Below are 22992 nucleotides of genomic sequence, written 5' to 3'. Positions count from 1 at the left end.
CCTCTGGGATAGACCTGACTGCTCGTGCCAAGCTACCAAGTGGGTGAGCAGGGGTTATCTTGGGTGTGTAACTCCCTCACCCTGACTAGAGTGGGTTGGTTCAGCCTGGCTTAGGTGCATACCCTAGCCAACCAGAAGCCCCATTTCTAACAAACACCAACTGTAATTACTGGGACATTTTGTATAAAACTTGATCATTGCTTCAAAGTTTTGAGAATCTGGAGACCATTGGCTTAACGAGTGGTGCAAGAGAGATCTCAGATGATATCACTCCCCAGGGTCTACTGACATCATTGACACCATTAGACTATGAACACTCAAGCAAAACCTGACCGTAGTTTGTGGCAAAGACAGGACTGTGACTCTCCTCGATTTCAGAACATGGAAAAATCCATTTTTTGTTGAACAAGGCCTATGAATAGCCTTTTTGAAAAAGGATGAAGTTTACATTTTTGAAGATTCAGGACAAACCCCAAACTTTTAGGACATTTGCACACAATTATATTCTCTACCTTAAGGAAAGAAAAGGAAGCTATTAACCAGTTATACTAGTTGGAAAATATCTGATTTCCTTCTAAATGCAGTAAAGCTATAATCATAGCCACTAACTTTGTGAACACTCTTGGTGCTGGAGATAGACCAAATGGAAGACCATTTAACTCGGAGTATTGCCCACCGACGGATAATTGAAGTTAAAACTGGTTTCTTGAATGGATGGGTAAACGGAAGTAGGCATCCTGAGGTCCAAAGTTAACACAAACTCCCCATAGATATCAAAGGGATTACTAAATGGATTGTAGTCATCTTGTACACTATATACTGGGCAAATTGCTGCAGAAACATTAATTAAGTGACCAGTTCATTAGGTTTTCGAACCAAAAATAGAAAAGATTCAACACTCTTCACCTGTTTCATCTGGTGCCCCTTGTGAGAGGGGGACCTTTGGGAACCTTTCTTGAGAAGATCTTTTATGCTCATTGAAACGGTTTCTTCTTTATTTCCAACTTTAGTAAAAGAGTCTCTTGAAAGAATGGTTCTGCAGGGAGGTGTTTCATGTCTATAAAATATCCATTTTGAATGATGGATATCACCCATCTAGCCTTTATTAACTGTTTCCATTGCATGTAGAAGTTCATTGTTTTTCTACCATGAAGCACAGATAGCCATGCCTTTGTTGTGTTTTGCTGTGATGTTTGGAGCTGGGATGTTTCAGCAAGCACACCCCTGCCCCCCGTCCCTGGCCTCGAAAGAAATTGTTTGCTTCCAATTGTCCCGGAGTTGTGAACTTTTAATGGAATTATTTTTATCAAGATGCTGATCAGAACGGTTGTAATATTTTCTCTCACTTATTTCACTGTCATTTAATTTTCGACAAAAAGGCTTTCTTGAAATAAATGGAAGGTGCAGAAATAAAGAGCTCTGACCCACTGGTATAACAATAGCGCCGTGGTGAGGAGGGTCCTCCAAGCACCAGTGGGCCCCACCCATCACAGTGCACAAGTGGGCAGCCCCTGGCCTGAGAGCTTCTGACTGGGTCTGGAGCCTTGGGGGGGCCTCCAAGTATTTTCCAGGGGGGCTCCCTCAAGTTATTTTACACCACTTCTGGGACCTACATCCATTTCCATAGTGTAAGCCATAGCAACCTTCTTCCTGCTATAGAAATACCATCTGAAGTATTAGATGACTCTAGTGAGTCAAAAGACATGTCAGAGAGGTATTTTGCCAATAAGTCCATGTTCCCCAAAATCAAAGTTGGTTCAGCATTTTCTTGAAGATGTTCAAAAAGTGTTTGGAAGTTCTTTCATAATTTCCGAGCCACATAGCCTGCACAAGAACTGGTTCTAACACAAAACTGGCTTCAGTTTTTGATCAACAGGCTCTGCCAGTTTTTATTCATCAGGTTCTGTCAGCAATGTTTCTTCTAAAGCTAAAGAGGAAGCAGATACCATGCTGGAAAGAATATAATTTACTTTCAGTTTTTGAGAGTATTCTACCTTTAACATGTTTAGTGCATACATTTTATTTAAGAATCTCAAAAAGAATAGGTGTTATCTGTTCTAATGAGCGTTTCAGGAATTCTTGGAGATATGAAGACCATGGAAAGGGAGATATTCTATAGACTGCATAATGTACTGGGCATAAAAATCTTCTTCTGCAGTTTGGGGTGTAGGTTCAAACTCCAGGACCTCTTTTGTGATGAAGCATCTCTTTGAGCTGTGCGCCATGCACATATTTCTCGTTTGGCACTGCATACCGATGCTGGAAGAAAATATTTACAATTTTTACTAAATGATCCAGTAATTGCATACATCAGGATATGGAAAAGTGACCTCCATCACTTACAACTTCAGGATAAAAAAAAAATGTATATCCGTTTCTATGGCTACATTTTCTTTATTAGTACCCTGTATGGAATGCTGGAACTGGTCTAGCCAATCCGAATGCTTAGAATGCTGGTTCTAACTTTTGTGGTTCGCCAAAGTTTTGTGAGAGCATGAATAATGAACTCAGAGCAGACTGGACAATTTGTCTGTTGTTTGACCTGTGTTGGGTGAGTTTAGGTGTGCATTCACAGTTGTTAACTTACACTTTCCTTATTAAGGGTCTCGCTCTCGGCTCACCCTTAAATGTTGGGCGAGCAATTAACTCTCCTCCAGAACTGAAGCAATGGCAAATAAGTGCTGGGTATTGGCTAGTTCTCAAATAATCTATCAACTTGACTTTATAATCTATTAGTCATGCAAATTTAGTGGTATCATTAGTTCCTACAGATGCTTTTATTGTATGAGCTTACAGATGTAGACATTTTGCATAAGTGCAAATACTTTATCTTTGTATGACATTTCAGCCATATATTTTTACGAAGTGCAGGCATGCCCAAAACATAACTAATGCAAAACTGATCACCTATTGCAAAAATAACATCAACGTTTTTAAAATAATCCTGCCTTGAAGGGTCAGACGGTATCACAGCTTCAGAGAGTTTGACATTTTTGGATGGAAATTAGTTAGATGAATACTGAAGAAAAATGGTGCAAAGTGTAATCCATTTTAAATAAAAAAAAATGGTCTGGGTTTTGTTTATTAAAATATCAACAAGAAAACATATCAAATTCGATGTACACCTTATGAGTCATGTAACAGAAATATCAGATGAATACAACTCAGGTATCCCTCAAAGGATAAATGTTAGTAAATATAATGGCACATAATTTTGCTAGTTGCATTCCCCCTGCTCCCCCCCATGCACATTTCAAACATCTCAGCTAAATAATGTTACTGGTTGGCACAAGTAAAGGAAACGTCTCTGTCAAAATGAATGACTTCCAAAAGCATATACAAATCTGTACTTTGCTAAAAATCAATTACCAAAACGTTTCCACCTCATCTCGATTATGTTGTTACCTTCAGTATAACATGTATAAGTGACAAACCCATATATTTACACATTTTAAAGATCAGCTTTGTGTGGACTTCAAATACCACTTAGCCAGAGCAAGTACATTTATAAAATGATACAAATACATGCATGGGAAGTGACTTAATATACTTTATGTAGCTTTATGCAACAGTGTCCTCACAAAAGTTGGATTAAAGTCAGACAGTGAAATAATAATATTTTTTAATTATTTGTCTTACAAAACTTATATTAATAAAGACACTTTTGACAAAGAAGCAAATAGAGAAATAAATAATCCTTTCCACTGAGGGATTTGGCCTCCTAAATACAGAATTCTATTTTTTTAATGACTCTATCCTTTAACAAGGGTATATACAGAGGGCAAACAGAGAAGTGTTTAAAATGACTGAAATTAAGCCTTGAGTATTCCCTAAGGAGTGTCATAATGTAGGCATTGTGAACATTATGAAAACCAAGAGTGATATCTTTGTTTGAGTTCTCCGAAATTTACAATGTCTCCATGCACCCTAGATGTAATTCTAAACGTACACATTACCAGGTACGAGTAAGTGGTGGATTCAGAATGGAGAAGTGTCCTAAAACATCCACATTTTGACAAGTAAAATAAAGGTAAGTGCTTTCTTCATGTTTCCATCTGAGGAAACCTGTCCACAGTTCCATCATTCTTATACATAAAGATTATTTATGTTGGAGGTGTAGGGCTACTGGACATATGCCTAAACATCTATGAAATTAGTAGATGTTCATGATATAAACTTGAGGGCCTTGAAAACTTTAGAAATGGAAAAATAGTATGCCAATAATACATATAAGCCTAGGACTACATGTTACACATTTCTGTACATTGTGGCTTCTGCTCATCGAATCGTTCTAAGAAAATCTTCAGCATCTTTATGAAGATTTTAGCGTATTAGCATATGAAAATAACAGCTAATGGTTTAAAACATGCAGCTCCCAATGTTTTGTGCAGTTAATGAAAAGACAAGATGGCCACATTGATAAGAGCCTCACAGCTGTGAGCACATAATTTGTAAGCAAAATGATTTGTTGCATGTCAACCCATAGCAGAAAGTCTGTATAATGAAAGAAGAAATGCATCCCTATTTGGTCGCTGGGTTTAAAAGGACATCGTTCATAATATTTCAATAAATATATGATTATATGAAGCACATTATCTGTCTCATACAAAAAATATATAATTGTACATATAAATGCAAATATAATCTAATTAGTTTCACAAAGAGTAATGCGTGTCTTTAACACATGCAATAAGATGGCAACATCAACATAAGAAAATGACTCTATACAGTTGGAAGCTGTTATACACAGACCTCATGTCATACAAAGTTTATTGCCACACACCTAGTGCCTGATTTAAGAAAAGTGGTGCTGCATCCAATGCCTTGCATGAAAAGCAATGCGTAGCTGTGAGAAAGCAATGTCAGCTAGTCAGATATAGTCTGAAAAACATAATTTAAAATTAAAAAATTGCAGTTCCACTTCTTAAGCTATCTTTTCTTTGCTTTGTAAAATTCGCAAAAAATTGACTTTCTTGTGATCTGTTCCTTCTTTATTTCTTTGTATAATGAACAATGGCTGTTACCATAAACAACATTTTGATAAGCAGCATAGCATACTCGTTGCCTATGTGTCTGAATGGCAGGCACTTCAAAACATTGCAGGCACAAATACGTGTTAGTCTTTAAACAAAGCTCTCTTCCATGTTTGTGCAAAGTAAGAAAGAATCAACAAGTCTAGGCTTAACCAGCTGCTCCAAATCCATGTCCTCAAGCGCCTCTGGATCCATGATTGCAAGTCTTCTTAAAGCAGCCTAGAAGAAACAATATCTTAGCATTGACAAATATATAAAGTCATGTAAACTTGAAAAAGTGTTTCATTAGTAGAAATATGAAATAATTAATAAATCTTTATAATTCATATCAGAGGAAATGGGGGATCAGAAACAATATAAAATTAAACACAGAGGTGGTCATTCTGACCCTGGCGGTCTTTGACCGCCAGGGCGGAGGACCGCGGGAGCACCGCCGACAGGCCGGCGGTGCTCCAATGGGGATTCCGACCGCGGCGGTAAAGCCGCGGTCGGACCGGCACCACTGGCGGGGTCCCGCCAGTGTACCGCGGCCCCATTGAATCCTCCGCGGCGGCGCAGCTTGCTGCACCGCCGCGGGGATTCCGACCCCCCCTACCGCCATCCAGATCCCGGCGGTCGGACCGCCGAGATCCGGATGGCGGTAGGGGGGGTCGCGGGGCCCCTGGGGGCCCCTGCAGTGCCCATGCCACTGGCATGGGCATTGCAGGGGCCCCCGTAAGAGGGCCCCTACATGTATTTCACTGTCTGCTGCGCAGACAGTAAAATACGCGACGGGTGCAACTGCACCCGTCGCACAGCTTCCACTCCGCCGGCTCGATTCCGAGCCCGCTTCATCGTGGAAGCCTCTTTCCCGCTGGGCTGGCTGGCGGTCTGAAGGCGACCTCCCGCCAGCCCAGCGGGAAAGTCAGAATTACCGCCGTGGTCTTTCGACCGCGGAACGGTAACCTGACGGCGGGACTTTGGCGGGCGGCCTCCGCCGCCCGCCAAGGTCAGAATGAGGGCCAGAGTGTTCCCGTAGACTATTGATTACTTGATTTAAAGACAGACAAAACAGTGCATCAGTCCTGAGTGTGTTGGCTAATCTTATTTACATATCATATTTAGGTTTCCTTAATCCAAAATAAGGTTTTACAAGATATTTAATACATAAGAAACACCTCAATGTTTGAAAAACGTTAGACAATTAAAGTAAACAAAAAAAATACAGAAAAAAACATACAAGACATAATACAAACATACAAATGGTATTCAGAGAAATCTTTTGTCCAGACTGATTAGTCATATAAAGCTACCCATATACAGTCCTGCATTATGGGTTAGTATATTTGTTCTAAATTATATTCCCAATATTTATTATGAGGAGGTTGGTTCATGTTGGATCCAATTTCCCAAAAAGTTCATTTATATTAGGTTTCTTTATGATTTGGCAAACTGCTGTTTCTCAAGGAGTCCAAAGTAATTCTCTCCACCACTTTCATAAGGTCAGCATTCACCGGCGCGTTTTGACCTCACTGGATGGGAAATTTTATTAAAAGAGGTCATCATCAGGGCTCATATTTCTTAAAAAAGGACAACTGGACATACCAGATGTGTCCATCATTATGGCCCTCATTCTGACTTTGGCGGGCGGCGGTCGCCGCCAGCCAAAATCAGGCCACCAAAAGACCGCGGCGGCCATTCTGGCTTTCCCGATGGGCCGCCGGGCGCCCGCCAAAGGAGCGCCCGCCGGCCCAGCGGGAAAGGCCCTGCAACAATGAAGCCGGCTCAGAACGGAGCCGGCGGAGTTGCAGGGGTGCGACGGGTGCAGTTGCACCCGTTGCGATTTTCACTATGGCCCTCATTCTGACTTTGGCGGGCGGCGGTCGCCGCCCGCCAAAATCAGGCCGCCGAAAGACCGCGGCGGCCATTCTGGCTTTCCCGATGGGCTGGCGGGCGCCCGCCAAAGGAGCGCCCGCCGGCCCAGCGGGAAAGGCCCTGCAACAATGAAGCCGGCTCAGAATGGAGCCGGCGAAGTTGCAGGGGTGCGACGGGTGCAGTTGCACCCGTTGCGATTTTCACTGTCTGCAATGCAGACAGTGAAAATCTTTATGGGGCCCTGTTAGGGGGCCCCTGCACTGCCCATGCCAGTGGCATGGGCAGTGCAGGGGCCCCTAGGGGCCCCACGACACCCGTTCCCGCCATCCTGTTCCTGGCGGTAAAAACCGCCAGAAACAGGGTGGTGGGAAGGGGGTCGGAATCTCCATGGCGGCGCTGCTTGCAGCGCCGCCATGGAGATTCAGCCCATGCAGGGGGAATCCGGCGGGAAACCGCCGGATTCCCTTTTCTGACCGCGGCTTTACCGCAGCGGTCAGAATGGGCTGGGAAGCACCGCCAGCCTGTTGGCGGTGCTTCCGTGCTCCCCGGCTGACCCCCTATATGTGTATGGAGGTAACCCTAAGGTGGATTCTCAGAGAGGACAATGGGTTCCTCCATTAGTGGTTGGAGTCGGGGGTTTCCTTCAACCTTTCTCTTTCCGCTCTTATTTCTGATCTTAGCCCAATTGATGAAACAAGAGATCAGAAACAAGAGCGGAAAGAGAAAGGTTGAATTAATAACATAACAGTGGCAATCTATATGTGTATGGATATGAGTTATTTGTACAGCAGAAACCTAGCCTCTGCACCAGGACAACCAGCTCAACAGGTTTCTACCAGCAGGACAAACGGCTCATAAGGTTACCCCTATAGCATGCACCCCAGATTCTTTTACCCCAAACATAATTTGACATTATGAATGTTCTTTATACCCCACAATAAGGGGTTGGGATGGCTCATTGGTTGTCTACATCAGTACAAACGGTTCATCCGTTTAAAACAAAGACAGCATGTGATGTCTCTACAGGAATCACTATCCAAGTAAAAGAGTTTTACATGGATCAAACATCACTATGATGATGAACGACTCATCTAACCTCTATTTCATGACCAATAATTTTGTTTTTTTTGGACCATGAATTCTGGCTGGTTGAAGGAAGGAGGAGCTATATGTATTATGTTCATGTTAGATTTCCTTCAGACTTGTGTTTTAATGTGCTTTAGGCTACAGACGCCAATCAAAATAGGACTGCTCCATCTAAGCCTGCCAATGCTAAGGCAACTATAAACTAGGTCTAAGTAAAATTTCATTTACACAGGCCCGAGCTTACTTAATTTTCACGTTTCATGTTACATGTTTAAAATGGGGTTATCAATTTTGGAATAGGGTACCCATACCATCTATAAAAAAAAACAATCTGGTAAGGTCAAAAAACAGTTCCAAAAGAGACACTGCTCAACTTAAGTGAATGAAAACCAAAACAATTATCCCCTGGCTCAGCCTTTTTTCATCAAGAACAACCTGATATGCCCCGATATTGCCCCAGTACTACCCCATATGCCCAGATCCTCCTTATATCCACAAGTACAGCATCACCTGCCAGTACGGCCACATATTCTTAAATACAGTTGCCTCTATCCAGTACATTCTTAAATGCCAATAGACATTAATATATGCACAGGCACAATATCACATGCCCCAACACCATGCTCCAGACATCTTCTGTCTTTCATAGCTCCTCACGGTTAATGCAAGAAAGCCAGGACGTATCCTAGGGCACCATCATCCTTTTGGATCCATAGTTCAATGTATCATTTCCTGATGCATTATAAGGGATACATGAACTCTGGACCCATTGCACCAAAATTGGCATGTGTTACATAAGTGGGGAAGCATTGAGCGGGTCTAGAGGAAACAAGCTCCATCCAAGCTCCCAGTCATGATGCTTAGTGACTTGGCTAAAAACGTATGCATCTCTTCACCATGCTACTATCGTCCCATCCACAGTACTTGATGGCATGGTTGAGATGTGAGGAAGATTTGCTGTCACATGTTCACCCTCTGGGACTCTTACCTATGAACAGGAGGATCTTGAAGAGGCAATGGAGAGACTGGTGTGGCCAGTGTGTCACGAGCCCCAATACAAAGCTGGAAATGTCCCACTGGTTGCTGATTGATTTGCAAAATAGAGTAATAATCAGGGTTACGGTGGCTTCTCAGGCCTCTGGGATCCGTGCCACTGCGCCTACTGCACCAAAGAAAGCTACATCTGTACTTGGAAGTAAAGCGCAGAGGAGCTGGTCTTTTCAACTGAATGATTTAGAGTGTGGTTGGCTCTTAGTAACATGTGGAAACTAGTGGTGGATGGAGCTCATAGAGTTCTACTCCATGGAATTCCGCAGAGTTATCTAAAAACTCTGTGAAATTCCTCAGAGTTTCACAGGTGGCAGAATGCCACCTGGTCCTTCACCAACTGCCCTCCTTCACATACTTGCTACAGATGGGCAAGCACACCCCCTGTCTTGCAGCAGCCTTGCACCTGCTTCCTTTGCACTTGCGCACAACTTCAGACCGCCCTTTCTTTAGGGCCCAAAATTTGCAGCAAGCAGCAAACCAGCTTAACACCAGCAGCCTGCCGTTTTCACAAAGTGCCTAACCTTAGTTCCCACTGGAATCTAAAGCACTCTCTCAAGCCACACAAGAGCTGGAGACCTGGTGACCATCAACTGCTGAGTGGCAGACTGGCAGCCCACACCAGATAGAGTCTGGTGGGGGCTGCCAGACTGCCACTCAGCAACTGATGCTCACCCGGTCTCCAACTCTTACTGCTGGCCTCAGCACCATACCCCCAACACCACTTACTTTCTCAGGGAGTCTGGGGAGACAGGTTCTTCTCTGTGGAGCTCTGACTGCAAGTTTCCTTTTCCCCTCCCCATTATGCAAATAATGTCCAGGCCCAGTGTCCCCACCCATGTGCCCATAAAAGAGAAACTGAGATGAGGGTGCAAGAGTGTGAATTTCTGAATATATTTTTTAATGATTTCTAATGTATTCATCATTTGGTGAATTAACACGTGAAAACGGGTGACTTTTGTAAATGGTTGCCATCATTCATTTTTTGTTCTCTGGCTAAGCAAAACTCTAGCTGACGTTATAGTTATTTTCCGTTGCTCAATGCCTACATAAAAGAGTGTGCTTAATAGCTTAGTAAATGTGTAAACAGCTACCCCTAGCGGGTTGCTGCACTATGTCTTACAAGGTCAGATTTATTAAGTCATTACACAAGTTTGAATGTTCTATTGTTTGAAATTGTCACTAATACGTGGTTTCTTCCTCGAGAATGGAAGTAAATATTGCAAGATGAGAAGTTTCTTCCTGAGAAGAGAAGTTTAGACGAGATGGAACAATGGTGTCACAGACGAGACAGAAGAGGCAAAGTTACTGTTATGAATGTACCCTGGTTATTATCAACGTCATTGTGTTTTAGGTTATCAATTAGAACGACTATTGGTTGAATCGTAAACCACCCATGTACTGACCAATCATAAACTTTGTGAAGATTAGTATAACAAGCTGGGTAGGATTTTCTAGGGTTCATTCTTCTTCTTACTTAGACCATTTTCATTATTCTTGATGGTGGTTCGAGTCGTATTAGCGATGTGGGTTTAGCTGTCGATAGGCCCGATTCTCTGAAGACTTACCTGATGGTGTCCCCTTGCTGAAGTAGACTGCATGTTGTTGTTCTATGGGTAATATATGAAATCAAATTGATATATGTGTCTCTTTTGCTTTGCAGGTACCAGCTGCAACGTATAGTTTAATTGCTGCATAATAATAATAATAATGAAGATAATAATGTTTTTTTATAATAACCTGAGCTAGTGTGATTTTCTAAATTTGTGTTTCTAAATTCTTTTACATGAAGTCCAACATGTTGATGCTAATTTGTGGTTAGTAAGGGAATCTACCTTCACATGCTCATGATTCATAGTGACACTCTTTGATTGTTTGCACTAATGTATACTTTACATTTGTTGCCAATTCTAGTGTTATTAATCAGTGTTATGATACTAGAGATTATTTGCTTGATTGTTTTGAATAAACTCAGATATATAAGACAAATCTTCTTAATATACTGGTGTGGTTATTGTTTGAGGTCCAGATCTTTTAAAATATTGATGTTAGAAATGGGGTCTTTGGTTGCCAGTCAGATGACCCCTTGTCCAAGCAAGGACCCTCACTCTAGTCAGGGTAAGTCACACACAATCCAAATTATCCTGTGCCCACCCTCTGGTAGCTTGGCACTGAGCAGTCCGGCTTAACTTAGAAGGCAATGTGTAAAGTATTTGTGCAATAAATCATACAATACCTCAATATAACACCACAAAAATACACCACACAGTGTTTAGAAAAAAATATAATATTTATCTGGATAAATGCAGGTCAAAACGATCAAACATGAAATAAGCAAATGCAGGGATATCACTGAAAGTGATATCAAGTTTCTTAGAGTTGAAATATTGCTGTAAAAGCAATAAAAAACGTGTCTTAAGTTCTCCTAGAAACAACAAGTGTCTCTTGCAGGGCGAAGTACCTGGGTTGCATTGAAAAATCCTCGCAAGGGACCACAGAGAAGGAGATGTGTGGAAAACTGTGAGTGTGTGTCGGTTTCGCACCTTCGCACACGGACTTGCATCATTATTTTCCACGCGGGGAACATGTTGCGTCGATTTCTGGTGCGCAGACTTGGCTCCTCTTCGGGTTGCAGGGTTTTCAGAAGCCCCGGGGACGATGCATGGAATCCTGGGCTTGCTTCGATCCAGTAGGGCTGTGTCGGTCGCGTCACTGGCGCTGCATCGATCTTCTGTTGCGAAGTAGGGCTGCGTCTTTCCAGACTCGACGTGTGGTGAACTTTTCACCGCGAGCAGGCTGTGGGTCGTTCTTGGCAGGCGGTGTGTCGAATTTTTGCAGCATGGGGATTTCAGCTGCAGAAGAGAAGTCTTTTTGGTCCTGAGACTTCACGGAACAGGAGGCAAGCTCTATCCAAGCCCTTGGAGAGCACTTCTGCAGCAAGGCAAGAGAGCTGCAATTCAGCAGGGCAACAGCAAGGCAGCAGTCCTCTTCAGAAAGCAGTCAGGAGAGTCCTTTAGGCAGCCAGGCAGTTCTTCTTGTCAGGGTGCTGGTTCTGGTTCTGGTTTCTTCTCCAGGAAGTGCCTGAGGTGGTAGGGCAGAGGCCCTGTTTTTATACCCAAATGTTCCTTTGAAGTGGGGGAGACTTCAAAGAGTGGCTTAGAAGTACACCAGGTCCCCTTTCAGTTCAATCCTGTCTGCCAGGGTCCCAGAAGGAGGTGTGGTAGTCCTTTGTGTGAGAGCAGGCCCTCCACCCTCCCAGCCCAAGAAGACCCATTCAAAATGATGATGTATCCAAGTGAGGCTGAGTATCCTGTGTTTGGGGTGTGTCTGAGTGAATGCACAAGGAGCTGTCAATTAAACCCAGCCAGATGTGGATTGTAAGGCACAGAAAGATTTAAGTGCAGAGAAATGTTAACTTTCTAAAAGTGGCATTTCTAAAATAGTAATATTAAATCCAACTTTCCCATTCAGCAGAATTTTGTATTACCATTATGGCTGTACTAAATATGACCTTCCTACTCCTTTCAGATCAGCAGCTACCACTCAAACAATGTATGAGGGCAGCCCCAATGTTAGCCTATGAAGGGAGCAGGCCTCACTGTAGTGTAAAGACAAATTTAGGAGTTTTACACTACCAGGACATGTAAACTACAAAGGTACATGTCCTGCCTTTTACCTACACAGCACCCTGCCCTAGGGGTTACCTAGGGCACACCTTAGGGGTGACTTATATGTAGACAAAGGGGAGTTTTAGGCTTGGCAAGTACTTTTGAATGCCAAGTCAAATTGGCAGTGAAACTGCACACACAGCCCTTGCAATGGCAGGCCTGAGACAATGTTAAGGGGCTACTTAAGTGGGAGGCACAATCAGTGCTGCAGGGCCACTAGTAGCTTTCAATCTACAGGCCCTGGGCACATACAGGACACTCTAGTAGGGACTTATAAGTAAATTAAATAGCCCAATTGGGTGTGATCCAATGTTACCATGTTTAAAGGGAGAGAGCATATGCACTTTAGCACTGGTTAGCAGTGGTAAAGTGTGCAGAATCTAAAAACCAGCAAAAGCAGTATCTTATAAGTGGAGGGAGGCAGGCAAAAAGTTAGGGGTGACCACCCTAAGGCTGTTAAGTCTAACATGTGTCCTCCCCAGCTGAAAGTGGGGAGAGCTACGCAATCTCTTGGGAGCTCTCATCGCTAAGGCGGAAGTATCTGGAGAGACCATCAGCATTGGCGTGGTCAATCCCTGGGCGATGCTCCACCCTAAAGTCCATCCCCCATAGGGAAATGGACCACCTCAGGAGTTTAGGATTCTCACCCCCCATCTGCATGAGCCATCTGAGGGGCCTGTGGTCTGTCTGAACCCGGAAGTGAGCCCCAAACAATTATGGTCTCAGCTTCTTCAGTGCCCAGACCACAGCAAATGCTTCTCTTTCAATAGCAGTCCACCTCTGTTCCTGTGGTAATAGTCTTCTGCTAATAAAGACTACTGGTTGGTCTAGGCCCTCCTCATTTAGCTGTGCTAGGACCGCCCCTATGCAATGCTCTGAAGCGTCTGTCATCATGATAAATTCTTAGGAGTAGTCAGGAGCCTTGAGCAGAGGGGCCGTGGACATGGCTTCCTTCAGGGAGTCAAAGGCTTTCTGACAAGCCTCTGTTCAATTCACCAACCTAGGTTGCTTTTTGGATGTGAGTTTTGTCAAGGGTGTCACCATAGTTCCATAGCCCTTGACAAATCTGTGGTAATATCCAGTGAGGCCTAAGAAGGCTCTCAACTCTGTTTGGGTTCCAGGTGGTTGCCAGGCCTTGATAGTTTCAATCTTGGCCTGGAGTGGCTGCACCTTGCCACCACCTATTAGGTGTCCCAAGTACACCACAGAACCCTGCCCAATCTGGCACTTAATGGCCTTGATGGTCAGGCCTGCCTGTTGCAGAGCCTGAAGCACCTCCTTGAGGTGGAGCAGGTGTTCCTCCGAGCTGTCACTGTGGACGGCAATGTTGTCCAGGTAGGCTGCGCAGAAGGCATCCTTGCCAGCTAGGACTCCGTTAACCAACCGTTAGAAGGTAGCGGGGGCATTTTTCAACCCAAAGGGCATTACCCGGAATTGGTAATGGCCCTCAGGTGTGGAAAATGCTGATCTCTCTTTAGCCCCCTCAGTAAAGGCGATCTGCCAGTACCATGATGTGAAATCAAAAGGACTGAGGAATTTGGCAGCACCTAGTCTCTCTACAAGCTAATCAGCTCAGGGGATGGGGTGACCGTCAGTCCGTGTGACTGAATTGAGACCCCGGTAGTCCACGCAGAACCGAAGTTCTGGCTTGGCACCGGGTGCAGCAGCCTTGGGTACCAGCATCACTCACAGGGCTGGCCCGGGGACTACAAGACTTCTCAACAACCCCTAGAGCCAACATCTTGGAGACTTCCTCTATGATGAGGGCCTTCACCTTGTCTGACAACCTGTAAATTGTGTTTGTTACAGGGGGACTGTCTCCCATGTCAATATCATGGACACAAAAGTGTGTGAGTCCAGGGGTGAAAGAAAACAGGGAGGAGTACTGTTGCAGTAACTGGTAGCAGCCCTCTCTCTGGTCTAGGGTCAGGGAGTCAGAGAGAATGACACCCTCCACTGATCCATCACCTTCCTTGGCAGCGAGGAGGTCAGGGAGAGGTTCACTCTCCTCTTCCATACCGTCATCTGTCATCAGAAGCATGTTAACTTCGGTCCCCTCAAAGTGAGGCTCCAGTCGGTAGACATGGAGCACTCTTAGGGGGTTCCTAGGGGATTGGAGGTCCACTAGGTAAGGGGCCTCCCCTTTCCGCTTCTTTACTTCAAATAGGCCAGACCAGCATTCCTGGAGAGCTCTAGGCTCTACTGGCTCCATTACCCACACTTTGTCTCCAGGTTGAATCTCTACCAGGGTGGCCTTCTGGTCATACCAGCGTTTCATTACCTCTTGACTGGCCTCAAGGTTACCTTTGGCCATTTTCCAGAAGCAGTGCATCTGGTTGCGGAAGGACAGCATGTAGCTGACCACATCCTGAGGGGTGGCCTTTGGAGCTTTCTCCAACCCCTCTTTGGCAATGCTTAAGGGTCCCCTGACAGGGTACCCATAGAGAAGCTCAAAGGGACTGAACCCTACCCCCTTCTCAGGTACCTCTCTGTAAGCAAAGAGAAGGCATGGTAAGAGGACGTCCCACTTATGCCTCAGGGCCTCAGGGAGGCCTGTGATCATGCCTTTCAAGGTCTTGTTGAATCTCTCCACAAGACCATTAGATTGGGGTGGATAGGGTGTGGTGAACTTGTAGGTTACACCACACGCATCCCACATAGACTTCATGTATGCAGACATGAAGTTAGTGCCTCTGTCAGACACTATCTCCTTTGGGAATCCCACACGGGTAAATATCCCCATCAGAGTTCTGGTCACCACCGGTGCAGTTACAGTCCTCAGAGTGATTGCCTCTGGGTAACGGGTGGCATGGTCCACCAAAACCAGGATGAGCCTGTTGCCCAGGGCAGTTTTGCGGTCCAATGGACCAACAATGTCGATGCCCACCCTTTCAAAGGGGGTGCCAACAACAGGAAGTGGAATCAGGGGGGCCTTAACCCTTTTCCCTGTTTTACCACTGGCCTGGCAGGTAGGACAGGACCTACATAACATATCTGAGTTTGTCCTCAATCAGGGCCAATAGAAGTGGGTAACAAGGCTGGCAAAGGTCTTGTTTTGCCCTAAATTGTCCTGCCAGGGGAATGTCGTGAGCCAGTCCCAGTAGGAAGGTTTGGTAACACTGGGGGACCACCAGCACACGTGCTGCCTCAACAGCCGGAACCTTAGGCTCACTGTAGAGGAGATGATTCTCCCAATATATGTAGTGATTGCCAGAGGCTTCACCTGCTGCCTGGGCTGAGGTTTGCTTCCTCATGCCCTCTAGAGTGGGACATTCTTTCTGCACCTTGCAGAATTCCTCCCTGGTGGGCCCACCCTCAACTTGCCAGCCAGCAAGCTCAGGTAGGTCACCTAGGGCGGCAATGTCATCCCCAGATGGCTCTGGGGCCTCCTCCTCAGGAACCCCGTCAACCACTGCGGGAACTTCTGGGACCGGTTTCCTGCACCTCTTGCCCCACCTCTTGGGAGTTGTCTGGGCCATTGTTCCAGGCTCTAGACACCCTTGACTTCCCTCCCGGGCAGCAATGGACCGTGTGGTCATGCAGACCCACTCAGGGAATCCTAACATCTCCAAGTGAGACCTCAGCTCTACCTCCTTCCAGATAGTGTGCTCAAGGTCGTTGCCTAACAGACAATCTACAGGCATGGTAGGACTCACAGCTACTTTTAGAGTACCAGAGTTCTCCCCCCACTCAAAGGGAACCAGAGCTACCGGTAGGTGGCTCTCACGATTGTCGGCTACTATGACTTTGTGGAATGTATTTGGGAGGACCTGCTCTGCTGACACTAGCTGACCCTTGACAGTAGTCATGCTGGCTCCTGTGTCACGCAGAGCCTCCACCCTTTGCCCATTGATGGCGACCCACTGCCTATACTTGGAAGTATTGGCAGGCATGTGGGTTTTTGGCACCATCTCTGCATCCCCCAGGGACACTAGGGTTACCTCTGTCTGCTCCCCAAAACTCCATCTCCTGGGACCATCTCCTCCCCGAGTGCTACGCTAGCCAACCCAGGTTTCTGCCCTCCTTTGGGGGGCTGTGCTCTCTTGGGACACTTGGAGTCACCCTCAGAGTGCCCATACTTATTGCACTCTGCACATTGGGGTACAAACCTCCCTGTCCTATGGTCAATAAAACCTCTCCATTTGGAATCAGACTGGGAGTGGTTACCACTACTCCCTTGGGAACTATTTTGGGGGCCTTTTGAGAACTCCTTGTTTTTAAGTTTTTCTTCCCCCTCTTTCCTCTAACGGGAACTCTGACCACCTTTGTGGGTGTCCCCCCCAGATACCTTTCTGGACAGTCTGGTGCTAGTCCAGAGGTCTGCCTCATCAGCAAGTTTCCTGGGATCAGTCGGCTTACTGTCTGCAAGGTGCTGGCGCAACTCTGTAAAACAAATACTGAGCATATGCTCTCTCAGAATCAAATTATATAATTCTGTGTAATCATCTACTTTGCTGCCCCGAACCCATCCATTCAGTGCCTTACTGGAAAAGTCAAAGAAATCTACCAGGTTTGTGTGGACTGTTTGGTGCTGTCCCTGAATCTCTGACGCTATTTCTCAAGGGTCAGCCCAAATTTGGCAAGTAAAGTGGCTTTCAAAAGTGGATATGTGTTTTGATCCTTTGGGTTCAATGTGAGAAGTGTGCCCCTCCCCAGTGCTGGCACATAACTCCACATAGCTGTACCTCATTGCCCTTCAGGAACCTCATGAGCCCTTAGTGCAACTTCATAAGCAGCTAGTCATTTATCTATGTCATCTCCCACCACAAAACTGGGCACCACAATTTTGGGTATACAAACCTTCTTTTCTCAAGCCTGTGCTACCTGTATTCTGCCACCATTACTGCTGGATTCAGACTGCTTTGCCTTAAGATCCAGCTCCTTGAGACTCAGTTTATGAGCCAACAAAAGTATATTTTCAGCCAAGGCTTTCTCTGCTGTCTTTTCCTCATGTAGAGCCTCAATTTTCAGTCTTGCCATTTGCAATTGGAACTCCCTCTCCTCTGTCGTTTCCTCTGCGGTCAGGCCTTGACAAAGACACTGCTCCCTGGTCTGGAAGGGGGCACTATTGCAGAGGTAACATCATCCACTGATGGTAAAAAATCCTCTGAGGGGCCATCTTCTGGCTTCTCATCCTCAGCCTCATCCTCTAAATGGACTTCTGCCCAGGCCCTCAGCGCCACTTGAACGTCCTCCTTCCTGGAGGCCCCTTGGGTGGGTACACTCATCTCCTTGCAGAACACTTTTAGTTGTTTGACAGTGTATGTCTCCAACAGGGCTAGGTCAAAATCTCCTGCTTGAGACCCAGCCTGAGACATGTTCAGTGAGGATTTAAGTTTAGAAAATTGTCAGGAAAAACGAATTTGAAAAAAGAGATAAAAATCAAGTTGACCTTCAACTGTGGGTAGATAGTGAAATACTTAGCTACTGTATGTCACTGCACAAATAGAAGTCCTATCCTCACCGCTGATCACCAATGTTAGAAATGGGGTCTTTGGTTGGCAGTCAGGTTACCCGTTGTCCAAGCAAGGACCCTCACTCTAGTCAGGGTAAGTCACACACAATCCAAATTATCATGTGCCCAACCTCTGGTAGCTTGGCACTGAGCAGTCAGGCTTAATTTAGAAGGCAATGTGTAAAGTATTTGTGCAATAAATCATAAAATACCACAACATAACACCACAAAAATACACCACACAGTGTTTAGAAAATATATAATATTTATCTGGATAAATGCAGGTCAAAACGATTAAAGATGAAATAAGCAAGTGTAGGGATATCACTAAAAGTGACATCAAGTTTTGAAATATTACTGTAAAAGCAATAAAAAGTGTCTTAAGTTCTCCTAGAAACAACAAGGGTCTCTTGCAGGGCAAAGTACCCGGTATGCATTGAAAATTCCTCACAAGGGACCGCAGAGGAGGAGATGTGTGGAAAACGGGGAGTGTGCATCGGTTTTGCTCCTTCGCACATGGACTTGCGCCATTATTTTCCACACGGGGAAGACGTTGCGTCAATTTACGGCGTGCAGACTTGGATCCTCTTTGGGATGCGGGGTTTTCAGAAGCCCAGGGGACGAAGCGCGGAATCCTGGGCTTGCAGAGCGAAGTCACAGCGGCTGCGTCGATTCCAGTGGGTGATGCGTGGAATTTTCTTCTGCCTGGCAGGCGCTGCATAGATTCCTCTCAGGAAGTCGGGCGGCATCGTTCTGAGTCAGCTCGCGTCGATCCAGTAGGGCTGTGCATTGAAGTTCCGGTTGTGTCGCTGGCGCTGCATCGATCTTCTGTCACGAAGTCACGCTCCTTCATTCCGGACTCAGTGTGCGGTGATATTTTCACCGCAAGCAGGCTGTGCATCGTTCTTGGCAGGCAGTGTGTTGAATTTTCGCTGCACGGGGATTTCAGCTGTAGGAGAGAAGTCTTTTTGGTCCTGAGACTTCAGGGAACAGGAGGCAAGCTCTATCCAAGCCCTTGGAGAGCACTTCTGCAGCAAGGCAAGAGAGCAGCAAGACAGCAGGGCACAGCAAGGCAGCAGTTCTCTTCCGAAAGCAGTCAGTTGAGTCCTTTAGGCAGCCAGGCAGTTCCTCTTGTCAGGGTTCAGGTTCTGGTTCAGGTTTCTTCTCCAGGAAGTGTCTGAGGTGGTAGGGCAGATGCCCTGTTTTTATAACCAAATGTGCCTTTGAAGTGGGGGAGACTTCAAAGAGTGGCTTAGAAGTGCACCAGGTCCCCTTTCAGTTCAATCCTGTCTGCCAGGGTCCCAGTAGGGGATGTGGCAGTCCTTTGTGTGAGAGCAGGCCCTCCACCCTCCTAGCCCAGAAAGACCCATTTAAAATGCAGATGTATGCAAGTGAGGCTGAGTATCCTGTGTTTGGGGAGTGTCTGAGTGAATGCACAAGGAGCTGTCAACTAAACCGAGCCAGATGTGGATTGTAAGGCACAGAAAGATTTAAGTGCAGAGAAATGCTCACTTTGTAAAAGTGGCATTTCTAAAATAGTAATATTAAATCCAAGTTCACCAGTCAGCAGGATTTTGTATTACCATTCTGGCCATACTAAATATGACCTTCCTACTCCTTTCAGATCAGCAGCTACCACTCAAACAATGTATGAGGACAGCCCCAATGTTAGCCTATGGAGGAAGCAGGCCTCACAGTAGTGTAAAAACAAATTTAGGAGTTTTACACTACCAGGACATGTAAACTGCACAGGTACATGTCATGCCTTTTACCTACACAGTACCCTGCCCTACGGGTTACCTAGGGCACACCTTAGGGGTGAGTTATATGTAGAAAAAGGGGAGTTTTAGGCTTGGCAAGTACTTTTAAATGCCAAGTCGAATTGGCAGTGAAACTGCACACACATGCCTTGCAATGGCAAGGCTGAGACAAGGTTAAGGGGCTACTTAAGTGGGAGGGACAATCAGTGCTGCAGGCCCACTAGTAGCTTTTAATCTACAGGCCCTGGGCACATATAGTGCACTCTACTAGAGACTTATAAGTAAATAAATTAAATAGCCCAATTGGGTGTGATCCAATGTTAAGATGTTTAAAGGGAGAGAGCATATGCACTTTAGCACTGGTTAGCAGTGGTAAATTGCACAGAGTCTAAAAACCAGCAAAAACAGTATCTCAAAAGTGGAGGGAGGCAGGCAAAAAGTTAGGGGTAACCACCCTAAGGCAGTCAGGTCTAACAATTGATTACTGTTGATAATTACATTACTAATTATTGACATCCCCTCAATCCTTTGTCATGTCGATCCATTGGCCTCTAGCGCAAATCCACTATTTGGTTTAAAGTAATAGCCAGATTTCATGTCACTGCAGCAAGGGGCTGAATGCTGTCTGGGCCCAGGATCCCAATTGCCAGTGGCCTGGATCTCTACCTTCTGCCCCCTGCTCCGGGGCTGGTGAGGACAGTCAAAAGAGCATAGAGCTGGCACTGGTGCAGATACTCAGCAGCAAAAGCTTGACGCCGACCAGCAGAAAGCAAAGTCTTAGGTAGGAATCCCCTTGCCTGTTGTAGGGCAAATGGTGTCAGCCCAATTTTTAGTTTTCCTTTCAAAAGGTATAGGCCGCATATATTTTGATATCATTGCCGTTTTTTAATGTATTTTGTCAGAAAGTAAAAAAGAGAAGAAGAAATAAAAAATGAAATGTGAAATTAGCGAGGAAGCTGTGTATTTGAGCTACGGACGAGCACCACCTACTGTCAGTGACATGACTGCCACCTCATGTTTCCGTCTCCTTCTACAGCAGTGGGGGTTCTACCTAACATGAACACAGAGATGTTGAAAGGTGGCATGCTAAAGCCAGGCTCACACACTGTGGTACAGACAGCAGAACCAGCAGCAGCAGCACATAAACAATGACACTTATTGGGTAAGTGCCAAAGTTTCAGATCCTGCCCTTTGCCATGGCCAGGAACCCTATTCGCTGAAGGGGGTAGTACAAAAGAGAGACTGTGTGAATGATCCAAGGTCCTGATTTAATACCATTATTGTAAAACTATCACAAGTGGTGCTGAACAATGCTACTCTAACTGATTGTTCACATTGATTGGATTACAGCCTTGTCAATCCATTTGTAATGAAAGTGGTCTTTTTCACAACCGCCCACTAGATGACTGCACCTGTGCCCTGTCAAACTGACGATTTACTCGGTCAGCCCACACCTCCCAGCACTGTATTACGGGTCTAGGCATAATTCTGTGAACCAATAAATGCAAGAGTTTTTGTTTTGTACTGGATGCATTGGAAGGTTGACAGTGGGCATTTACGTCTGGGAGAACTCAGTAAGATGAGTGACTTACATGCTATCCAATCAGAATTTGAGACTGTGGATTGTTCCTTTGGCCGGTCTGTTGAAAGACCGAAATTAAGTGAATGTAAAATGTCTGGCATTAGGGGTGAGTGAGCAGTGATGAAGCAGAAATGAAGGTTTTTCATTTATTAGCGCTTAAACGTAGTGTTGAAATAATCATGTGTGACTTTAACCGAACTAATAAAGATTGTACAGGGACAAAATGTGCCCTCAGAGTAGTTTGCCAACATTATAAGCGTGCTTTATATAACGTGATGTATTAGAATTGCACTAATCCGACATAATCGTAAACGTGTGCTATGATTTGCTTGTTTGAAATGCTTTAGCTTAGCATTACTTTAGTAGAGGCTTCGGCCTAGTTGCCTGGTCTCACGGTTTAGATGCTCGTATTTTTCCAATGTGCTAATAAACGTGTATTTTTGCTTGAAGCTGTACTTTTCCACTGAGATCGTTCACATGCTTATCTTAAAGTTTCGTGCCAGCTTGGCATTTTTTCTCTTAGCTCCAAGGTCAATCTGCAGGTGCGGACAATGGAAGCTCTGAAAGTGAGTTAATTGGTATAAAATGTTGCAACTTGCGTACCCATCTCCAAGGATAATGTATGCTTAAGTAAAAGCTTGAGAACTGTCGTTTTTGATTGGACAATTTGAAGCTAACCTATGAACCCTCCAATGGAAGACCCTACTGGATTTGAACTGTTGTCTATAAAAAAAAAACAGGTGCACGAGAAGAAAGTAGCCATTACCAGCTCGATACCCGCCATTTTGCTGGACACCGTAGCTATTATGGCCCACCTTGCTGCGACGCCATTTTGAAAGAGACTCTGATGCTTTCTCTAATCGAGAGAAGGAGACTTGAGATGATTCTTGCCCTAGAGACTTTAACTTTGATCCCTTTGCATGAAGTAGTAGTTTTACCTTGCCGCCGTGAGGCAATTGCCCCGTCCACCCCTGTCCCTTTGCCCCGTCCCATGCTGATCGAGAAACGGTACCTGTGAGACGAAGACTTCCTTGTATGCTGATCGTAATTGGTAAATATGAAAGGAAATTGTACAATTGCATTGTGTTTCTTTTAGGTAACCAACTGCTGATTTTTGATAAGAACCCTAGTTAAGAGTTTTTTCTAAATTAATGTAGCTAAATTGTTTTTGCATGAAGTCCCACATGCTGATGCTAATTTGAGGTTAGATGAGGATTCCTTTTGTTGCACGATGCAATTTGAGACCTTGTTATGCTGACTAAATGTATGCAATTAGTTCATTACAGATTATAGTTTTAGTGATTTGCATTGCTATTATCGAATGCCTTGTTATTCAAATGCTGCATAGATTGCACCTGTTTCGCCGTTATGGACAGCTATTAATGTTCATTTATGTTTATCATTTGGTGTTGAGACACATCTATATTGTGCTAGCTTTGTTAATATAGGGAAATAAATTCACTAACTTTGAATAAACTGGTGTGGTTATTCCTGACTGAAAGGTCAG

The 22992-nt window shown here is 44.9% G+C and overlaps 1 protein-coding gene across 3 annotated transcripts in view; it reads right to left on the bottom strand.

The window, feature by feature from the left end:
* Positions 1 to 3074: 3074 nt before the first annotated feature.
* The window catches only part of INSC (INSC spindle orientation adaptor protein), a 1473234-nt gene continuing 1453316 nt past the window's right edge, over positions 3075 to 22992 (bottom strand). For all 3 annotated transcript variants that reach the window (XM_069223704.1, XM_069223703.1, XM_069223702.1), the window contains exon 13: positions 3075 to 5252. In XM_069223704.1, coding sequence (XP_069079805.1) covers positions 5124 to 5252 — 129 coding nt within the window. In that variant the 3' untranslated portion in view covers positions 3075 to 5123. The remainder of the gene's footprint in view (positions 5253 to 22992) is intronic.

Source organism: Pleurodeles waltl, chromosome 3_1 (assembly GCF_031143425.1).
Source record: "Pleurodeles waltl isolate 20211129_DDA chromosome 3_1, aPleWal1.hap1.20221129, whole genome shotgun sequence".
In the NCBI taxonomy this organism is placed as follows: Eukaryota; Metazoa; Chordata; class Amphibia; order Caudata; family Salamandridae; genus Pleurodeles; species Pleurodeles waltl.
This window is presented reverse-complemented; position numbering and strand designations above follow the sequence as displayed.